The sequence below is a fragment of the Mytilus californianus genome, unplaced genomic scaffold (genome assembly GCF_021869535.1).
Source record: "Mytilus californianus isolate M0D057914Y unplaced genomic scaffold, xbMytCali1.0.p SCAF_4, whole genome shotgun sequence".
In the NCBI taxonomy this organism is placed as follows: Eukaryota; Metazoa; Mollusca; class Bivalvia; order Mytilida; family Mytilidae; genus Mytilus; species Mytilus californianus.
The window spans coordinates 112,420,023-112,436,133 of NW_026262690.1; the positions used below are offsets into that span (position 1 = coordinate 112,420,023).

The window sequence follows — 16,111 nt, forward strand, 5'->3', positions numbered from 1 at the left end:
GGAAATTAGCAAAATAAAGAACGATCCTGGGTTCATTTTTAGGTCAAGAGTCACACCAAGTACAAAAGGTGCTGCGCCAAAGTTCACACCTCAAACATATTCTAAAGTCAATGTTCATAAGACAGCAGTTGAACAGCAACCTGGAGACAGCAGTGAACAACAAAGTCTTTGCATTTTGCATAATACAAAGCATACCTTAAACGAATGCCGAGCGTTCCGTGCCAAATCAATCGAGGAACGCAAGGAACTGTTGAGGCAAAACAATCTTTGTTACAAATGCTGTGATTCGACTATGCACAGAAGTCGTGATTGCAAGGCAAGTATCAGTTGCAATGAATGCGGAAGTAAACAACACACCACCGCATTACACACAAATCGAGTGTACCAACCCAAAGGTGCACCGCCTTCACCGCCTAGATCAGTCGACGGCGGGGAGCTAATTGATACAGCCAACGGCGGGGAGCAACTTGAGTTAGCTGAAACCAAGCTAACCTCTGTTAGTTCAACTTGCACAGATATCTGTAAAGATGGCAACAGTAGTAAATCTTGTGCCAAGATACTCCCTGTGAATGTCTTTCACAAAAATAATCAGGACAAAGTAATTCGCATGTATGCAATTATTGACGACCAAAGCAACCGGTCTCTCGCCGCTCCTGAATTCTTCAGCCTATTGAACGTACAGGAAGAAACAAAAGACTATATGTTATCCACATGCTCCGGCAGCAAGGTTACTTCCGGAAAACGAGGAAACGGCTTTGTCGTAAAGTCTGTACAAGACAATACTAGATTCAATCTGCCTGAACTGATTGAATGCGATAACATTCCCAATAATCGGAACGAAATTGCTACAACTGAGGATATATTGCAATATCAACACTTGCAAGAACTACAAAAAAATATTCTCCCGATTGATGGAAAATGCAAAATCCTATTGCTCATTGGAAGAGACCTAATAGAAGCACATCACGTCCTTGATCAACGTCTAGGACCACCAAAGGCTCCATTTGCGCAAAAGTTAAACCTGGGTTGGATTATCGTTGGTGAAATAGGCTCCGATAAGCAACATGTTCACCTTGAACTCACTACAAAGGAAACAAATCCAACTTGCAGTGTTGTGAAACCACATACAAAGAAATTACCTGAGTGTAATAAAACCAACACCCAGTCAAATGGAATTCGAACTGATTCGTTTAAACAATATTCCCGTTTACATGGGCAACCAAAAACGAAATCAGCGACTTCGATCGTCAAATTTGCAGAAGACGAAAAGTTCATTTCGGAAGCAACATCACCAAAAGTGAATGCCGACAAAGAAAAGTACATCCGAAAACATTCAATTTCCAAGGAAAGCTTCATTTTGCCTTTGGATACGCAAGGACAAGAGGAAAGTAGAATAGACAATTCGGACTTAAGTCACAGAGAAAAGGAACATGGCACCGGCTGGTCTACTGTATGCCGTAAATGTAAAGGAAAGCGTCCGTTTTGCAAGACGTCCCTGTTGGATCGCATATCTGTGTCGAAAGGAGATTCATCGATCAGAACTACAGCCATGAAATTGGATCTTAGATCGCCGCGATCTCGTCGGAAACACCACCTTATCTAGGAAAGAAGCTGTGAAATACCCAGCCTCCCGTTGGATTACTTAATTCCAAGTTCATATAAGTGGAACTTTGGACTGCTGTTATATATTTAACATTTTATTTGTTTTAATAATGGAATAGTGATGTCAGATAGACCTCAGACGGGGAGTGTTCTGGAACTCATTCATCATTTGTTCTTCATGTGGTCATCATTTTATATTGTTTATGTTTCATTGCGTACATCACTTTATATGCTCCAGTTTTAGGAGTTTTATACAGGACAGTGTAGGAACCCATGTTACTTTCCCCTCTCTTCTGAGTGACGAAAACTGCTCAGCAGGCCGTGTGCACAACAAAGGAACATTCAGCAGGCCGTGTGCACAACAAAGGAACATTCAGCGGACACGTTGTCCAAAGGAACAATTCGTAGCTAACCACAGCGTGAGTTACCTTTAAAACATTACAAATTATGTCTTTACATCAGCGATGAACTGTTTTAATATGTTTTCCTATGTTATAAAGAAACTATGAACATTTAACCGTTCAAACTGTTCGTATCTGCGATTACACAATTTAATTCAGACAGAACCCGACGTGTGCAAGAATATTCATCTATTTATTATTATAAAGAACATTAACAGCTTTATAAATCTACGAAATGTTTATCCGTATTTTTAATGGACTTTAATTATCATTGAACACATTGTAAAATTGTATTTATATTTGTATTTTCAGTTTTTCACCATTTGGATTGGTAGTAAAATAAAAGTCAGCTCCTGATTGTTTTATCTTTACATAAACCCAGTCATCTTGGTTAAACTCGCTGGTCCGGCCAGTACAACTACCACTAGAATTATAGGTCAACTTTACTAACTGTACCAGAGCAAGTTTTAACCTTGTTTTCCCCCATTAAATTAGTCACATTATTTGCTGAGAATAACAATAGTTCTAACAATATGAAAGTTTACTCCTCTTGACATTAAATTCGATATTTCAGGTTGTACAAAGAAGATTTGACGGAAGTGTGTATTTTTACAGAGACTGGGAAAGTTATAAAAATGGTTTTGGTGACATAGGCGGAGAATTCTGGCTAGGTTTGCTCTCTATAGTTTTTTTTTAGTTTTTTTTTAAAAGCTTTGTCATTTGCATTCCATATTCAGGCGATGTGTGAAATTCTTTTTCTTATGCAAATTAGACATTTAAAGGGTGCGTTAGAAATATTTTGTCGTTACATAAATTGCGTAGAAAAATTCAAAAATGTATAAAAATAAAGTTAACACCGAAAACTCGAAAAACTTGAAAGTAGAACAAGTAAATAAAATTAAAAAAAAACGCGAACATGTAGCCCTCTTCGTATAAATCTGATCAGTCACCAGAAGAACTTCCGCGAGGTAGTGCAAAATTTTCCTGGGGAAACATAAAGAATCATTTATTTGTAAGATGATAAAGAAGACAGATCATTTAATTTCACTTTCAGATATATTGATGATGTTCTTTCCATTAACAATCTAAACTTTTCTGGCTGAATTTCATTGATATATCCTCCAGAACCGGAAATTAAAGAAACAACAGACACGGCTTTCTCTGCCTCATGTTTATACTTTTACCTCGAATTTGTCATAAGCGGTCATCTCAGTACCAGAATCTATAACAAACGAGACGATTTTAATTTTGAGATTATCAATTTCCCCACCTTAGTAGCAATATACCAACCTCACCTGCATATGGTATATACATTTCCTAACTTATTTGGTTTTCAAGAGCTTGCAGCTGCTACTCAGACTTTGTAAAATGTCACCAGTGTCTGAGCAGAAAGTTGATAAACCAGGGATATGTCAAAGAACGTCTCGTCATTTTTATAAAAAAAAAGGTTCACCGAGAGATACCAAGATCTCGTTGATAAATATTCCGTATCAACTTCGCAAATAATACACGATGATCTTGAAGTATATATTCTAGGTATTGACGTTGTTTATCATCTTAATAACGTGTCATAATATTCTTTTATTTGTCATTGTAAATTATTGCTTTTATTGTTTAGTCTATTTTTGGTAATATCCATTGGCGTGGCTCGGTACTTATACATCCCGTCATTATGTTATTGTGCTATGGTAAATTTTCGTATGTCTGTCTTTCGTTTCTGATTATGTGCCTTTTCTATATGCCTTTATGTTTTTCTCTTTTGACATATTTGTTTGTTTTCATAGTGATTAAGATTATAACACAATGTTGACTGCTGTACCCCTATTTTTGACATTTTTACCTATTATATCTGTTTGTTTTCAACACACATCGTTGTCAATATAATGGAATTTTATGCGACTGTCATACAAGTGAGAGGTTTAGCTAGCTATAAAACCAGGTTTAATCCACCATTTTCTACATATGAAAATGCCTGTACGAAGTCAGGAATATGACAGTTGTTATCCATTCGCTTGATGTGTTTGAGTTTTTGATTTTGCCATTTGATAAGGGACTTTCCGTTTTAAATTTTCCTCGGAAGTCGTTAATTTTGGTTATTTTACTTTCTGCTACGGGAAACTTAATACAGTGGATTGATGAGGGACAAATCACTAAAGATACGGAAAAAGGAAAACAATGGATACACGAAATAAGTTCTGTTGTTTTGATACAAGTATATAAAAAATTGCTACATTTAGTTTACAATGTGGAATTCAATAACAAAAGCTGTTGCACATTTTACAATTATAACATACCCCATACCGTCATTCAAGACTAAGTAAAATAAGAATGGAATTTTTACTAGCTCTCAGTAACTGCGAGTACTCACAGGTCGGTACTTTTTGTATTTTAACATACCACATCGTCATCTTGTTAAAGTGAAAGCTGTAGACCGAGCACCAGAAACTCCGCGCAGAGAGACGAGGATAATCTGCTCCAATTTTGTTTTTACATCATAGTAATGCACATGCGCAGCTATCTCAATGCAACATGGGATTTTATATATTGTATGTTGAATTTTGTAAATGACAATTGAGTATGTAAAATACTTTATTTTCTCAATTAAATCTAGTTTAGCTTGGTTTAGATGTTTGATGTTATTTCGTTTCAGGTAATGAAAAACTTCATATACTTACATCTAGAAGGCCCTATATGGTACGATTCGACTTTGTGGATCTGTCAAACGAGAAAGCGTATGCCACGTACTCTGAATTTAGTGTTCAGAATGAAAGCTCTAATTATAGACTCCACATATCTGGTTATGAAGGAACTGCAGGTAATATATATCCAGAAAAAATCGTGCTAATAATTGATAATATTTGAAAGCAAAATTGATCCTGGGTAAAGTGATACCTACATAGACGTCTGAAGCAGTTGGTATCTTACTTCTTAAAGGAGTAGATATGATAAGGACACTTTTTTGTCGTCTTCTTAACGTTTTGTTTTTGTTTGTTACATTTGTAACACGTCTTTCATATATTCGATTACAGCTGTAATCTATCGGTTACTTCGTTCCATATATATTTGATAAATAGTGTGTTATTTGTTAGACAGGAAATATAAAACAACAGGTTATTTTGAAATGAAAATTTTGATTTGCCAAATATATTTAGACCATGTAAATTTGTTTTTGTTCTTTGATTATCGCTATTTTCTAGACTTTTCGTCCCTACATGTGTATGAACCATTTTTCGATAAAAATAATGTTCCATAAAACACTAACTGTGTCATTTTGCTATTAAAGTTGCTTTTACAAATAGATTTGTCGTCACGTTTAGTGTTATAGTTAATTGGCATGTCTAGTCTTCTCTAGAATATATCACGGCCTTAGCTACCCTTTTTCTTTTGTATTTTGTTTTCTTGATAAACATGTCATAGTCTTGTCTGATGAACTTTTTGGTGCGTTCAAGACCAACAGTTCATAAAAAATAAATGTCTTAGAGCAACATACATTAAAAGGGCCCTAACAGATTATCTTAAGTGATGTTTGCTCAATATCATAAGTTCGCAAAAATAATATTTATGAACCGATAAATCTCAAACATAATTTTGTAATTCTTTATAACAAATATTTGGGCGTTTGTCACGTGTTTCTGTTATAAACTTCATCATGTAGACTCCAGACAAACCACGAAATTTTTATAGCTATCTCTGGAGGGGGGTAAAGAACTATTTTAACGCTTGTAGAGTCAGTGTTAGGAAACTAAATCACCCCCGGTATTTGTTGGGGTTTGTGTCGCTCTGTTGTAAGTATTTCTATGTTGTGTTTTGTATATTGTTCTTTGTCATTTGATCTTTTTTCGTTTTAGCCATGGCATTGTTACTGTGTTCTCGACTTATGTGTTTATGTGACCCTTTAGTATATATCACCTGTGTTTTAGAACCTAAAATGATAGATTTATTTCAAATGGAGATATGAGGTTTAAGTTCTACTTGAAGAAAAGAAACAGTCGCTATAAAGCTGATAAAATTGATACCCTTCCATGTATTTATACTGTTACCCTGTTGAACAATGCAAAACATTCAGTAACGTGATTTATCTTTACTGAATAGTGGTCAATCTTTTATAAACAATACCGACTACTGTATAAAAATAAGGAAATTCCGTATTATTACCAATACGACAACTATCCACCAGAGACAAAATGACACGAATTGACCATACAGTAAGGTATGAAAGACCCCGAGATGAAAAATTTGAAACAATTCAAACGGGAACCCCAATTTCGGAACTACTAACATGATGATGATTTAAATTTTATGTAAGACTGGTTCCCTGTCTTTTACCTGCATGAACCAGATATCCGTATGTTGCAAGGCAGATTACAAGCTTAATTTCATTGATGATGATACAGGGGAGGGTATTGTGAATAACAAAATGACATTTGATCGTTTATCAGCAGCCCAGTACCTAGTATTTTGGTCCTGGCATGAACACACTCGTATTGTGGTATTAAAATGTGCGGTTACAAAATTTCGGAAATTATTTTAAGTTAATAATATATCTCCCTCATGCAAAGCTCTGAAACCTTACCTAATGCTTTAACTACTCTTGTTGTCCTTTTTGGTTTATAAGCTCTTCGTACTTTTTTCTTAAGTTGTATTTCCAAAAACTTTGGCATCAAACATCACTGAAGAGACGAAAATAAATTAACGGTACTATATTTTCTGCAATATTTATTGCAGAAAACATGGTACCGTTAATTTTATTAATCATGTTTAAGGGACAGTATGGTAGATTACTTTTAGAAGTGTTTACAGCTTTGATTTATATTCAGGCGACTCAATGACGGATTACAGATGGAACAGTCTTAATGGAAGGATGTTTACTACTAAAGACCGAGATAATGATATTAGAGAAGGGGACAATAGTGCAACAAAGTTTACCAGAGGTGGCTTTTGGCATGGGAATGGTTTGAATGGGAATATCAATGGCTTGTACCAGCGTTATGGAAATAGGAATCATAGAATGACATGGAGAACATGGAGATGGACAACATTAATAAGGAGTACTCGAATGATGATTAAGCCTACCTGTTCTTCTAACTGAATCAACATTTTAAATAGGACTTATTTAGACATAAAAGATGCGTGTGGTTTTTTTTTCTATAGAAGTTTAAATTGTTATTGACTTATTTGTTGTTATTGTTATCATAGTTGTGAAAACCAAAAGTGTATTTTAAAGATTGCAACATTTCATATTGGTTATAAGGAAAATTATGATGAATTTCTTAATGTGATTAAATTGTATCCTAGAGGAAGAATGTCTTCTTTATCATTTAAGGTTAACAGGAGACGTTTTTTAACTTCTTCGGACTTTCCATATGTGTGTATTTATAGAAGTTTAGCTATGTACTTACATATTTGTTGTTGCTACTATTTTCATGATGGTATTGTACATAACACATCAAGCCGCAGGATGATGTTATATTTTTATGTTAGGTAAAATGTATGACAAGAGTAAAAAAATTGCATGACAATATCAAACGCTATTAATCAACGGAATAAGTGACATGAAAAAAAATGCTTCAAATAATTGTCGGTAAAACAGTTAAGAAATAACTATCATGTGTTAATTCTTGCCGACCTAAATCGTTGATTTGAACTGGCGCAAATGGAGTTTACAAATTTATATGGATAATATAAATAGATGTGGTAAGAGTGCCAATGAGACAACTCTCCATCCAAGTCACAATGTATAAAAAAGTTAACCATTATAGGTAAAAGAACGACCTTCAACACGGAGCTCGTACCGAACAGCAAGCTATAAAGGGCCTCAAAATGACGAGTTTAAAACAATTCAAACAGGAAAACCAGTGATCTAATCTATATAAAAAACGAGAAACGCCTATGAACCACACTAACAAACGACAACATTGAGCAACAGGCTCCTGACTTAGGACAGATGCATAAGGCTATTTACAACTGTTAAAACTTTATCTGTTATTACATTTTTAAAAACATTTGTAGAATCAATCGAAATAGTTCTACTTCATATCAACAGCTTTCACTCACAAATACAGAAAAAGCAAAACTAAAGGATGTTATGGCTTATATAGGTATAAACCTAGCTCGAAATTGCTATGACATCTGACGGGCCTTTTGTGACCATTTGAGTCCAACAAGTCATAAAAAGAAGGTCGTTAGACGACGTCAGAACAATTTTGGATAAGTTCGGACACAGCTCAACATGTTATGGCCGATTCATTTCTTAATTGACCAGAATTGCCGGTTTCCTTGCCGAAGGTAGGTAGTTCTATTCGGGTACTCAGGCTTCTAATGCAAGGTATATCAATAATAAAAAATACACGGAAAATAACTTGATATCAAATTGTTTGAGAATCCAGCATTCATTTTGGCATTGTCATTTAGGTTTTCGTCCTCACGATCAAACATCAAACACCAAGCCGGACACCAGCAGAGACTTTCATAAGAATTTAAAAAAAGAATAAACGTAAAAATTAAATGGGAGGAAAATACAAATAAAATTTATGTTGCCAAAAGACAATGTTTTCATATTTCGTTCATGTCGACCTCGTTTTTTATTAGAGGTCGAACAAAACTTATAAAAAGAATACTTTTTCTTGTTCTTTGGGTTTTTTTTAGGTGTAAGGTGTATTTTTGTATGGTAAGAATGTTATTATATAGTTTTGACTTTGTGTCAATTAACAACATGGTATAGAACTTGCATATGACATAATTACAAATTATAAGAATGAAGATTTAAACCAAATGATAAAACACGAATGGGGATATTTATCATATGATATTTTCATCTTTAATTGGTTTGTCCATAACCTTCAGCATAACGTCCTATAACATTTTTAAAAGTATAATGTTCAAGCTTATACCTCGCCTATCTATTGATTTCAGGAGTGAGTCATTGTTTCATTGCAATACTAGAACAAACATGCTAACAAAGTTATGCAATGTTTATGTAGCATCATTTGTCTCATTGGCAAAATGCGAATGAAATTAATAATTGATACATGTATGTCTGAACTAACGAGTAAGCCATCATATTGAATTGTTGGGATAAAAAAAAAGTTGTTCGAATTGTACAATGTCATAGAAAGTAAAACGTCAACAAACTAAAAACGCCAATTTGATAATGTAATATAAATTTTAGTTGTACTAGTATTGAGATAAACTTCAGTTTAAAACAAATCATTTCTAAGACGTAATGTTTAACCAAATTCCCTAATATTGACATAAAGGGGAGAGCCGTTGATCCCTGTCATTTTTGTATAAATTTGTCATTTTTTACACTGCATATTTCATGCACAAAACTATACATGTGTAACAAGACCTTGCCACTTACCTTACAATAGAATCCTCACCAAAAGCCACAATCTGAAAAGCACACAAAAAGTATCAAATCTTACTTCGTTGCAAAAGGAACTCTCACAATAATCAGCATTCGTCACAACACGGCCGATCCCGTATCTCTATCTAATAGATGGAGAGAAGCGGAGTCACCCGAGATTTGCCGATTGCAAAATCAGCAGCCACTTTCTTAAAACTTCCACATTCACTACCATTGATTCCACGGTCACCCTTGTTACCACAATGAAAACATCAAAAACAAGCAAAGGAGAAGGCTCAAAAGGGAGGAAAGAACAAAAGAGGAGCTACAAATTATTGCCAAATAGAATTCACCAAACCAGATCAGTCTCCATACAGTGAAACACACAAAACATATAAAAATCATGATTCAGTTATCCACCTTTTCAAAAATGAAAGGAGAAAATGGAAAAAGCTATTATCTCTCTTGAAGACATGAAAAAAAATAACTCATCAAAAGCTTATATTCATAAAGGACGCACCATAGAAACAAACAAAATTTCAGAAGATTTCTGGAAGCAGAATGAACCCTAGCATAATCGTAATCAAAACATATCCACTCCGTCATAGACAACGATATTGATCGACGAAATCATATTAAAATGATGTCAACCTCCTATGTTTTGTCATGTGTTCCTGGTCATGTGATATTTTAACCGATACTTGTACAAGACCCGAATGTTTTATATGTTAAAAACTCTGAAATTTGTAGTTTTTACTTAAGTTCCTCTGATAGTGAGGCAATAAGATCAAGATATATTTTGAAGGAACTTAAAACATAACGACCAAATGACAAAATGAACTTAACACTTGATGATTGTTTATCAATATTCCAAAACAATGGTAGACATCAATTATTATGCAAACTGGGTCAAATGCCAATTATTAAATTGCATAATATATATAACGAGTATGATGCAACATCGTTTTTCAGTCCAAAATATGCGTGTACACGGATTATTACAGCTTTTTATCACCATAGACTGTACTCTCAAATTGACAAACCTGGTGATCATAAAAATTATTTTTGAAAATTACAGTAATAAAAATGCTTTGTTTGAAGTGTTTGCTATGGTTTAAACATGACTCTTTGAAAAGTTTTATGCATTGTACATTGTTTAAACAGGGCCCCATATAGCTTTAACTGGTTTAAAACAGTTGTGTAATATCAGAACTAACCTTGAATGGAAGAAAAAGCAACAATGCGTATATTCTATAAGAATATATATGAACTTGGAAATCTACTTCATATGACAGTGCATGTGATGATTTACGATTATGGTTTATATTGAATCCAACTAAAGCGTTCGATAGTTCAATCCAGAGCAAGCTACATGTAGCGCCACGATTTCGAATCGTTTTCTATGAGTCTAATGCAGATAGATAATACCTGACAGGAGCTGTGGAAAAATCAATTGTAGTACTTTTAATTCTGTTAATCTTACCTCCTATACATTTCCAGGAATATCATGAGTTAAAAGCTACCGCGTGGAGACTGTGTATATTTCATATGGGGTTAGTAGGCTTGATTATTTTGATACATGGTTAGTAGTGGTGTTACGTCCCTTTATAAAAACAACACGGAGTTGAGGAAAAATCTGAAACGTTTCAACAAACCTAAGAAATTGTTGATTAACGATTAAAATAAATGCAGAAAACACATTAAAAGCTAATACAAGTTGTTATTGTTAGCATTTGTTTATGTATAGACCAATGGCAGCAGGTTCTTCATATTGAAGATTTGATCATTCTGAATGGCCACTAGTCTAAATGTTAAGATAGTCGGTAAGATAAATTCGTTACACAGTGAGCTAGTGACCTAATACGATATATGGGGTCAATAAATTCCAAATTTGCTTCGAGCTTCTCTTTCACTAATTTACTAACCCCATAAATATCGTATTAGGTCACTATCACACTTTGTAACTAATAAATTAAATGTAATATATTTTTGTTCCACTTTAGACCTAAAATATGTACGAATTATCTTCATTACATGTCAACAAATGCTCGTACCATTTATGAAAGCGAGATTATTGACGTAATTACACCTTATGTAAGAATCCTGGGTTTTGATTGGTTGATAGCCAGTGTATTTTTCACCAGTTTACTTTTATCAAATGAATATCATTCATTTTTAAAAAGCGCCGGGGTATATGCAAAAAGGATATGCCTTTTTTACCCTCTCTGCCGTGGTATTTGCCAAAAAATACTCTATCCGACTGGACGCTTGTAATGTCACGATCATCAATGCGTTTTGTACTTTAACATTCGGTGTAATTAAACAGATATAGCATGTTCTTGAGGGGTATTTGCGAAAAATACCAGTCTTGAGAATGAATTTCCCTCGCCTTACGGCTCGCGAAATTTAACATTCTCTCGACTGGTATTTTTCGCAAATACCCCTCCTTAACATGATATATCTGTTCAATATACTAGTACTCAATAGTACAGTACTTGGATGGATTTCAAAACTTGAATCTTTTGATGTTTTTGACGAAAATTCAAGTATTAAATTCAACATAAAAAAAATTAAACAGCCCTCAGCTTTACATACAACTGCTCATACATGTATCGTGTCTTTTTCACAACAACAACACCTACCAACACTTTAAATATACTGATCACGTTTTTAACGGATGTACACGACTTTTTTCCATCATACATGACCACACTTAATCCTGTATACGTATACCATATTTTATCATACATTAATCCTTGATATGCTAATGTTTGTCCGTGTGAAAGAAATGGAATTATCATGTTATATCAGACCAGCTTCCTGGTACGACTGTACCGATATCATCAAGTGCAAACGGGTTAAACATGATTTGTGAGATCTCAATCCTCCCCATATACCTGTAGTCCATGTGGAATAAACAAACGCACAGAGCAATACGCACAGTAAAACTCAGTTTAAAAGAAGTCGGAGTCCGATGTCAGAATAGGTAACAAAAGAAACTAAGCAAAATGACAATGATCAACATAAATTAACAAAGGACAATACTAGCAGTTACTGACATGCCAGCTCCGGACCTCAATTAATTGATTGAAAGATATGAAAATCAAGCACTATCTCCCCGTCCAGTTAGGCGTATAGCATCATACCATCATAAAATATACGAGAAGAACATAACCGTATATTCTGTAAAGATTACAGAAACAAAAGCAAAATAAAAAGAAAAGAATAGAGAATATTGGGGTGCTGAAATATAAGAAATAGAGAATAACGGGCCAAAAAAATAAAGAATAGATAAAAATGAATGACCCCATCAAGACCCTCATATAGGACAGAACCAGAAACTGGTGCTTCAAATGATGTCTAATTGGATGATTTTAATATAAAATGATAAATTAATGCGACATGCCTAGCTGAAAGTTAACACCAAACAATGTTTTAAAATAAAATGCATTAATGCCTCAAAATCAGTAAATGATAATAAACAATACATATATAGGACTCAAATCTATGGTGGGTTCAAAATGTATGGCAGATTCCTAATCTATGGCAAATATGACGTTACAAATCAAATCTATGGCAATTTTTTGTTTGCTCCAAATCTATGGCAGATCTTGAAATTGCGTAATTGTCCGGGGAAAAGAGTAACATATAGCTTCACAAATAAATAACGCCATAATGACGTCGTCGTCGCCGGCGCTAACGTTGGCAGAACCGGCATAGATTTGAGCACCATTTATATTTTTTTTCTTTTAATATTGTATGATGTAAACCAAAAACAAATATTTAACACGGGGCTCACAGATTTCAAATTTTTACAAACAAAAACACAGGGAAACACTCTCCCTCTAAAAACAATTTGCCGATGGTTTAAAGGAAGATGTGCTGTACTGTCCGAATCCCGCTATGAATAAAGGCACGGCTGTTTTTAGTAGTGGGTATTTTAGGAAAGGAGTTTTAATTAATATTTTTGCATCTACGCCTGGCAAGTATATAAAGTGAGAGATTAAATTACAGGATCATACCACTTTGACTTAAATCGTCATCAGTTAAAAAAAATTGATTAACGCTCAAATAAATATTATATGAAAAATTAAACTGTTTAATTCTTTTCATAAAAAACTGCTTTCTTGTTTGTCATGGGACCATTGTTATTAGTTGGTTTAATATGCACAGATAAGAAATGCTTATTTTTCCGGGGCGCATCATCCTAATCCTGTAGTCTGTATTATGGTATGGAATGTTTGTTTCAAAAATGTTAATAAACATGCTTCCGTTTTCATACATTTTCACTTGTTTAAGAAAAGGCATCGGTCGTATATGTACTGCCTTCTTTTCGACATGCACAAAAGATAGATTTGGAAACAACAAAAATCCGCCATAGATTAGGAAATTACAAAACTTGCCATAGATTAGGATTGTCACAAATCTGCCATAGATTTGGGATGGCATGAAGTCATATCTGCCATAGATTTGGGATGGCATGCAGTCATATCTGCCATGGATTAGGGATCTGCCATAGATCTGGAACCAACCATAGATTTGAGTCCTACATATATATCATGTTCCTCTTTTAGTGTGTAACTAACTATTGGTTTTTAACGACCTTGACTGGTGTCGTTGTCACATTAATGCATACTCCACAAATCCTAGTATGCATGTAATAAAGAGATAATGTAACACATTATTTCTTAGATCAGTCACCAAATTATCTCTCGACCTGAGACCTCGGGACATTGGTAGTACTATGAAAAATTATTGAACAGAATATGGATATGATGACATCGTTTAACAATACTTAATACAAAAGGTTTTACCATAACCATAGGTAACTTATGGTCTTGAATGCCACAACGTGGTATATTCATCAACTCCATTGCCGCATCGTTAAGAGTACCGGTTACGGCTTACCTATTCCATTGCTGATATTCCCTGAATTAATTCGTCCAGTGGCAAATATTTCATGCATGTGGAGGACGTAGAATAACATAAAACAACAACTATCAAGGTGTAATTAAAATATATCAAGATTGTTACCAAATATTTCGCCTTATGTATTTATTAGAACCACCATCGAGTACGGAAACTTTTCTTAAAACTACTTCATGTAAAACTTTATCTCTGCACGGAAGAATAGGACACATTTATTAAAATGAGTTTTTTTAAAGACTTTAATAGAAAATAAACTTTTTTTTTCCAATAACACACAGAATGAAAATTTAAAAAAAAAAAAGAGTTCATTTTCACTCAGATTTGCAACGAAAACAAACTATTATGTTCATTTGCCCATCTAAAGCAAAGTATTATTTTCAAGAAAATTATGGTCGAACAATCTATCTGAAAAAAATATATCCACCCCCCCCCCCCCCCCCCCCCCCCCCCCCCCCCTCCACCCCCAAAATAAACACAAAACAAACACATTGCGATTTCACGTTTTAGCGTTTTTTGTGATTTTGCGTATCCATGATCATTCATTGTCTAGAGAATGAATAATACTCTAGCCTAATGACCATGAAAATGTGAAAATGCGAAAGCGAAATTGTGAAAACGATAAAATGTGTGAAACATTCGATTTTTCGATATCGCTTACACGATCACTATAGATCACCTCCAGTTTTTGGTGGGGTCCGTGTTGCTCATGCAGACTTTGGTTTTCTGTGTTGATTTGTGTACTGTTGTTTGTCTGTTTGTCTTTTTCTTTTTAGTCTTGTCGTTGTCAGTTAATTTTCGACTAATGAGTTTGAATGTCCCTTTGGTATCCTTCGCCTCTCTTTAACAGGATTTTGCTTTCTCTATTTCAGGTTTTCGCATCCATAATTAAGCAATTTCGCGTTTTCGACGTTGAAAAATACAAAGGCGACAACGCGAAAATATGCCGCTTTCGGCTTCCAAAGTATTGTTAGAACATGAAAGTTACCCATATGAAACTGGGATGATGTACATTTTAGGAACTATTGATGTCTACGAGAATGTTGCCTTCATGAAAAGGTGATATGTATTCAGGTAATAGTCACCATAAACTGTACCATTTATGAGATGGATAAAGGTGTCAGTAATGACTCTAGTGGACAAAATGAAAAATTGCTTCCCAACTAGCTTTTTTTCTGCTTTCGTTGTTACGTGAAATTTTATGAGTGTCTTTTCGTGAATGTTTTTTTTTTATGTGTAATCGAGGGTACATACGTGTATATTCTAAACCAGTTGCTGGCATGATACGGGTTATGTTCTTCTCATATATTTTATGATGGTATGATACTAAACCCCTAACAGGAGGGATTGTACTTGATTTTCATATGATGAAGACATAATCTTTCAATCAGTTTAATAAATAAATAAATAAATAAATAAATAATCTTTATTTCAAGAGGATAATCCCATTAGTTAAAACTTATCTTCCTGAGAGTCCTCAAAATAATAATAACATATTTATAAGTACATACAGTATTATAATGATATATTATACACAATATACAATTGTATCTAGATAATAATGAAAAAGCATATTAATTTGCACAATTGATGAAAAATGTGTAACATTTAGTTTTAAAAGATACAAGTGTATTACTCATTTTTATTTCATTTGGTAAACTGTTCCATATTTAAGAACCTGAATATGTAAATGTTTTCTTTAAAAAGTTTGTTTTTGGTTTCGGAAGATTTAATAGTTTTTCATCAGCTGAACGTAAATTATAATTCTGATTACCAATAAAATGAAAGTTTTCTTGTAAATAGTTAGGAACCATATCATTTAATGATTTAAATACAA

At 34.0% G+C, this 16,111-nt stretch overlaps 1 protein-coding gene across 2 annotated transcripts in view; it reads left to right on the top strand.

Annotated features, from left to right (window-relative positions):
- The window catches only part of LOC127739165 (ryncolin-4-like), a 32,169-nt gene extending 24,872 nt beyond the window's left edge, over window positions 1-7,297 (top strand). For both annotated transcript variants that reach the window (XM_052250763.1, XM_052250764.1), the window contains exons 4-6: window positions 2,578-2,674; window positions 4,654-4,818; window positions 6,821-7,297. In XM_052250763.1, the coding sequence (XP_052106723.1) occupies window positions 2,578-2,674; window positions 4,654-4,818; window positions 6,821-7,092 (534 nt within the window). In that variant the 3' untranslated portion in view covers window positions 7,093-7,297. The remainder of the gene's footprint in view (window positions 1-2,577; window positions 2,675-4,653; window positions 4,819-6,820) is intronic.
- The last annotated feature ends 8,814 nt before the right edge of the window (window positions 7,298-16,111 follow it).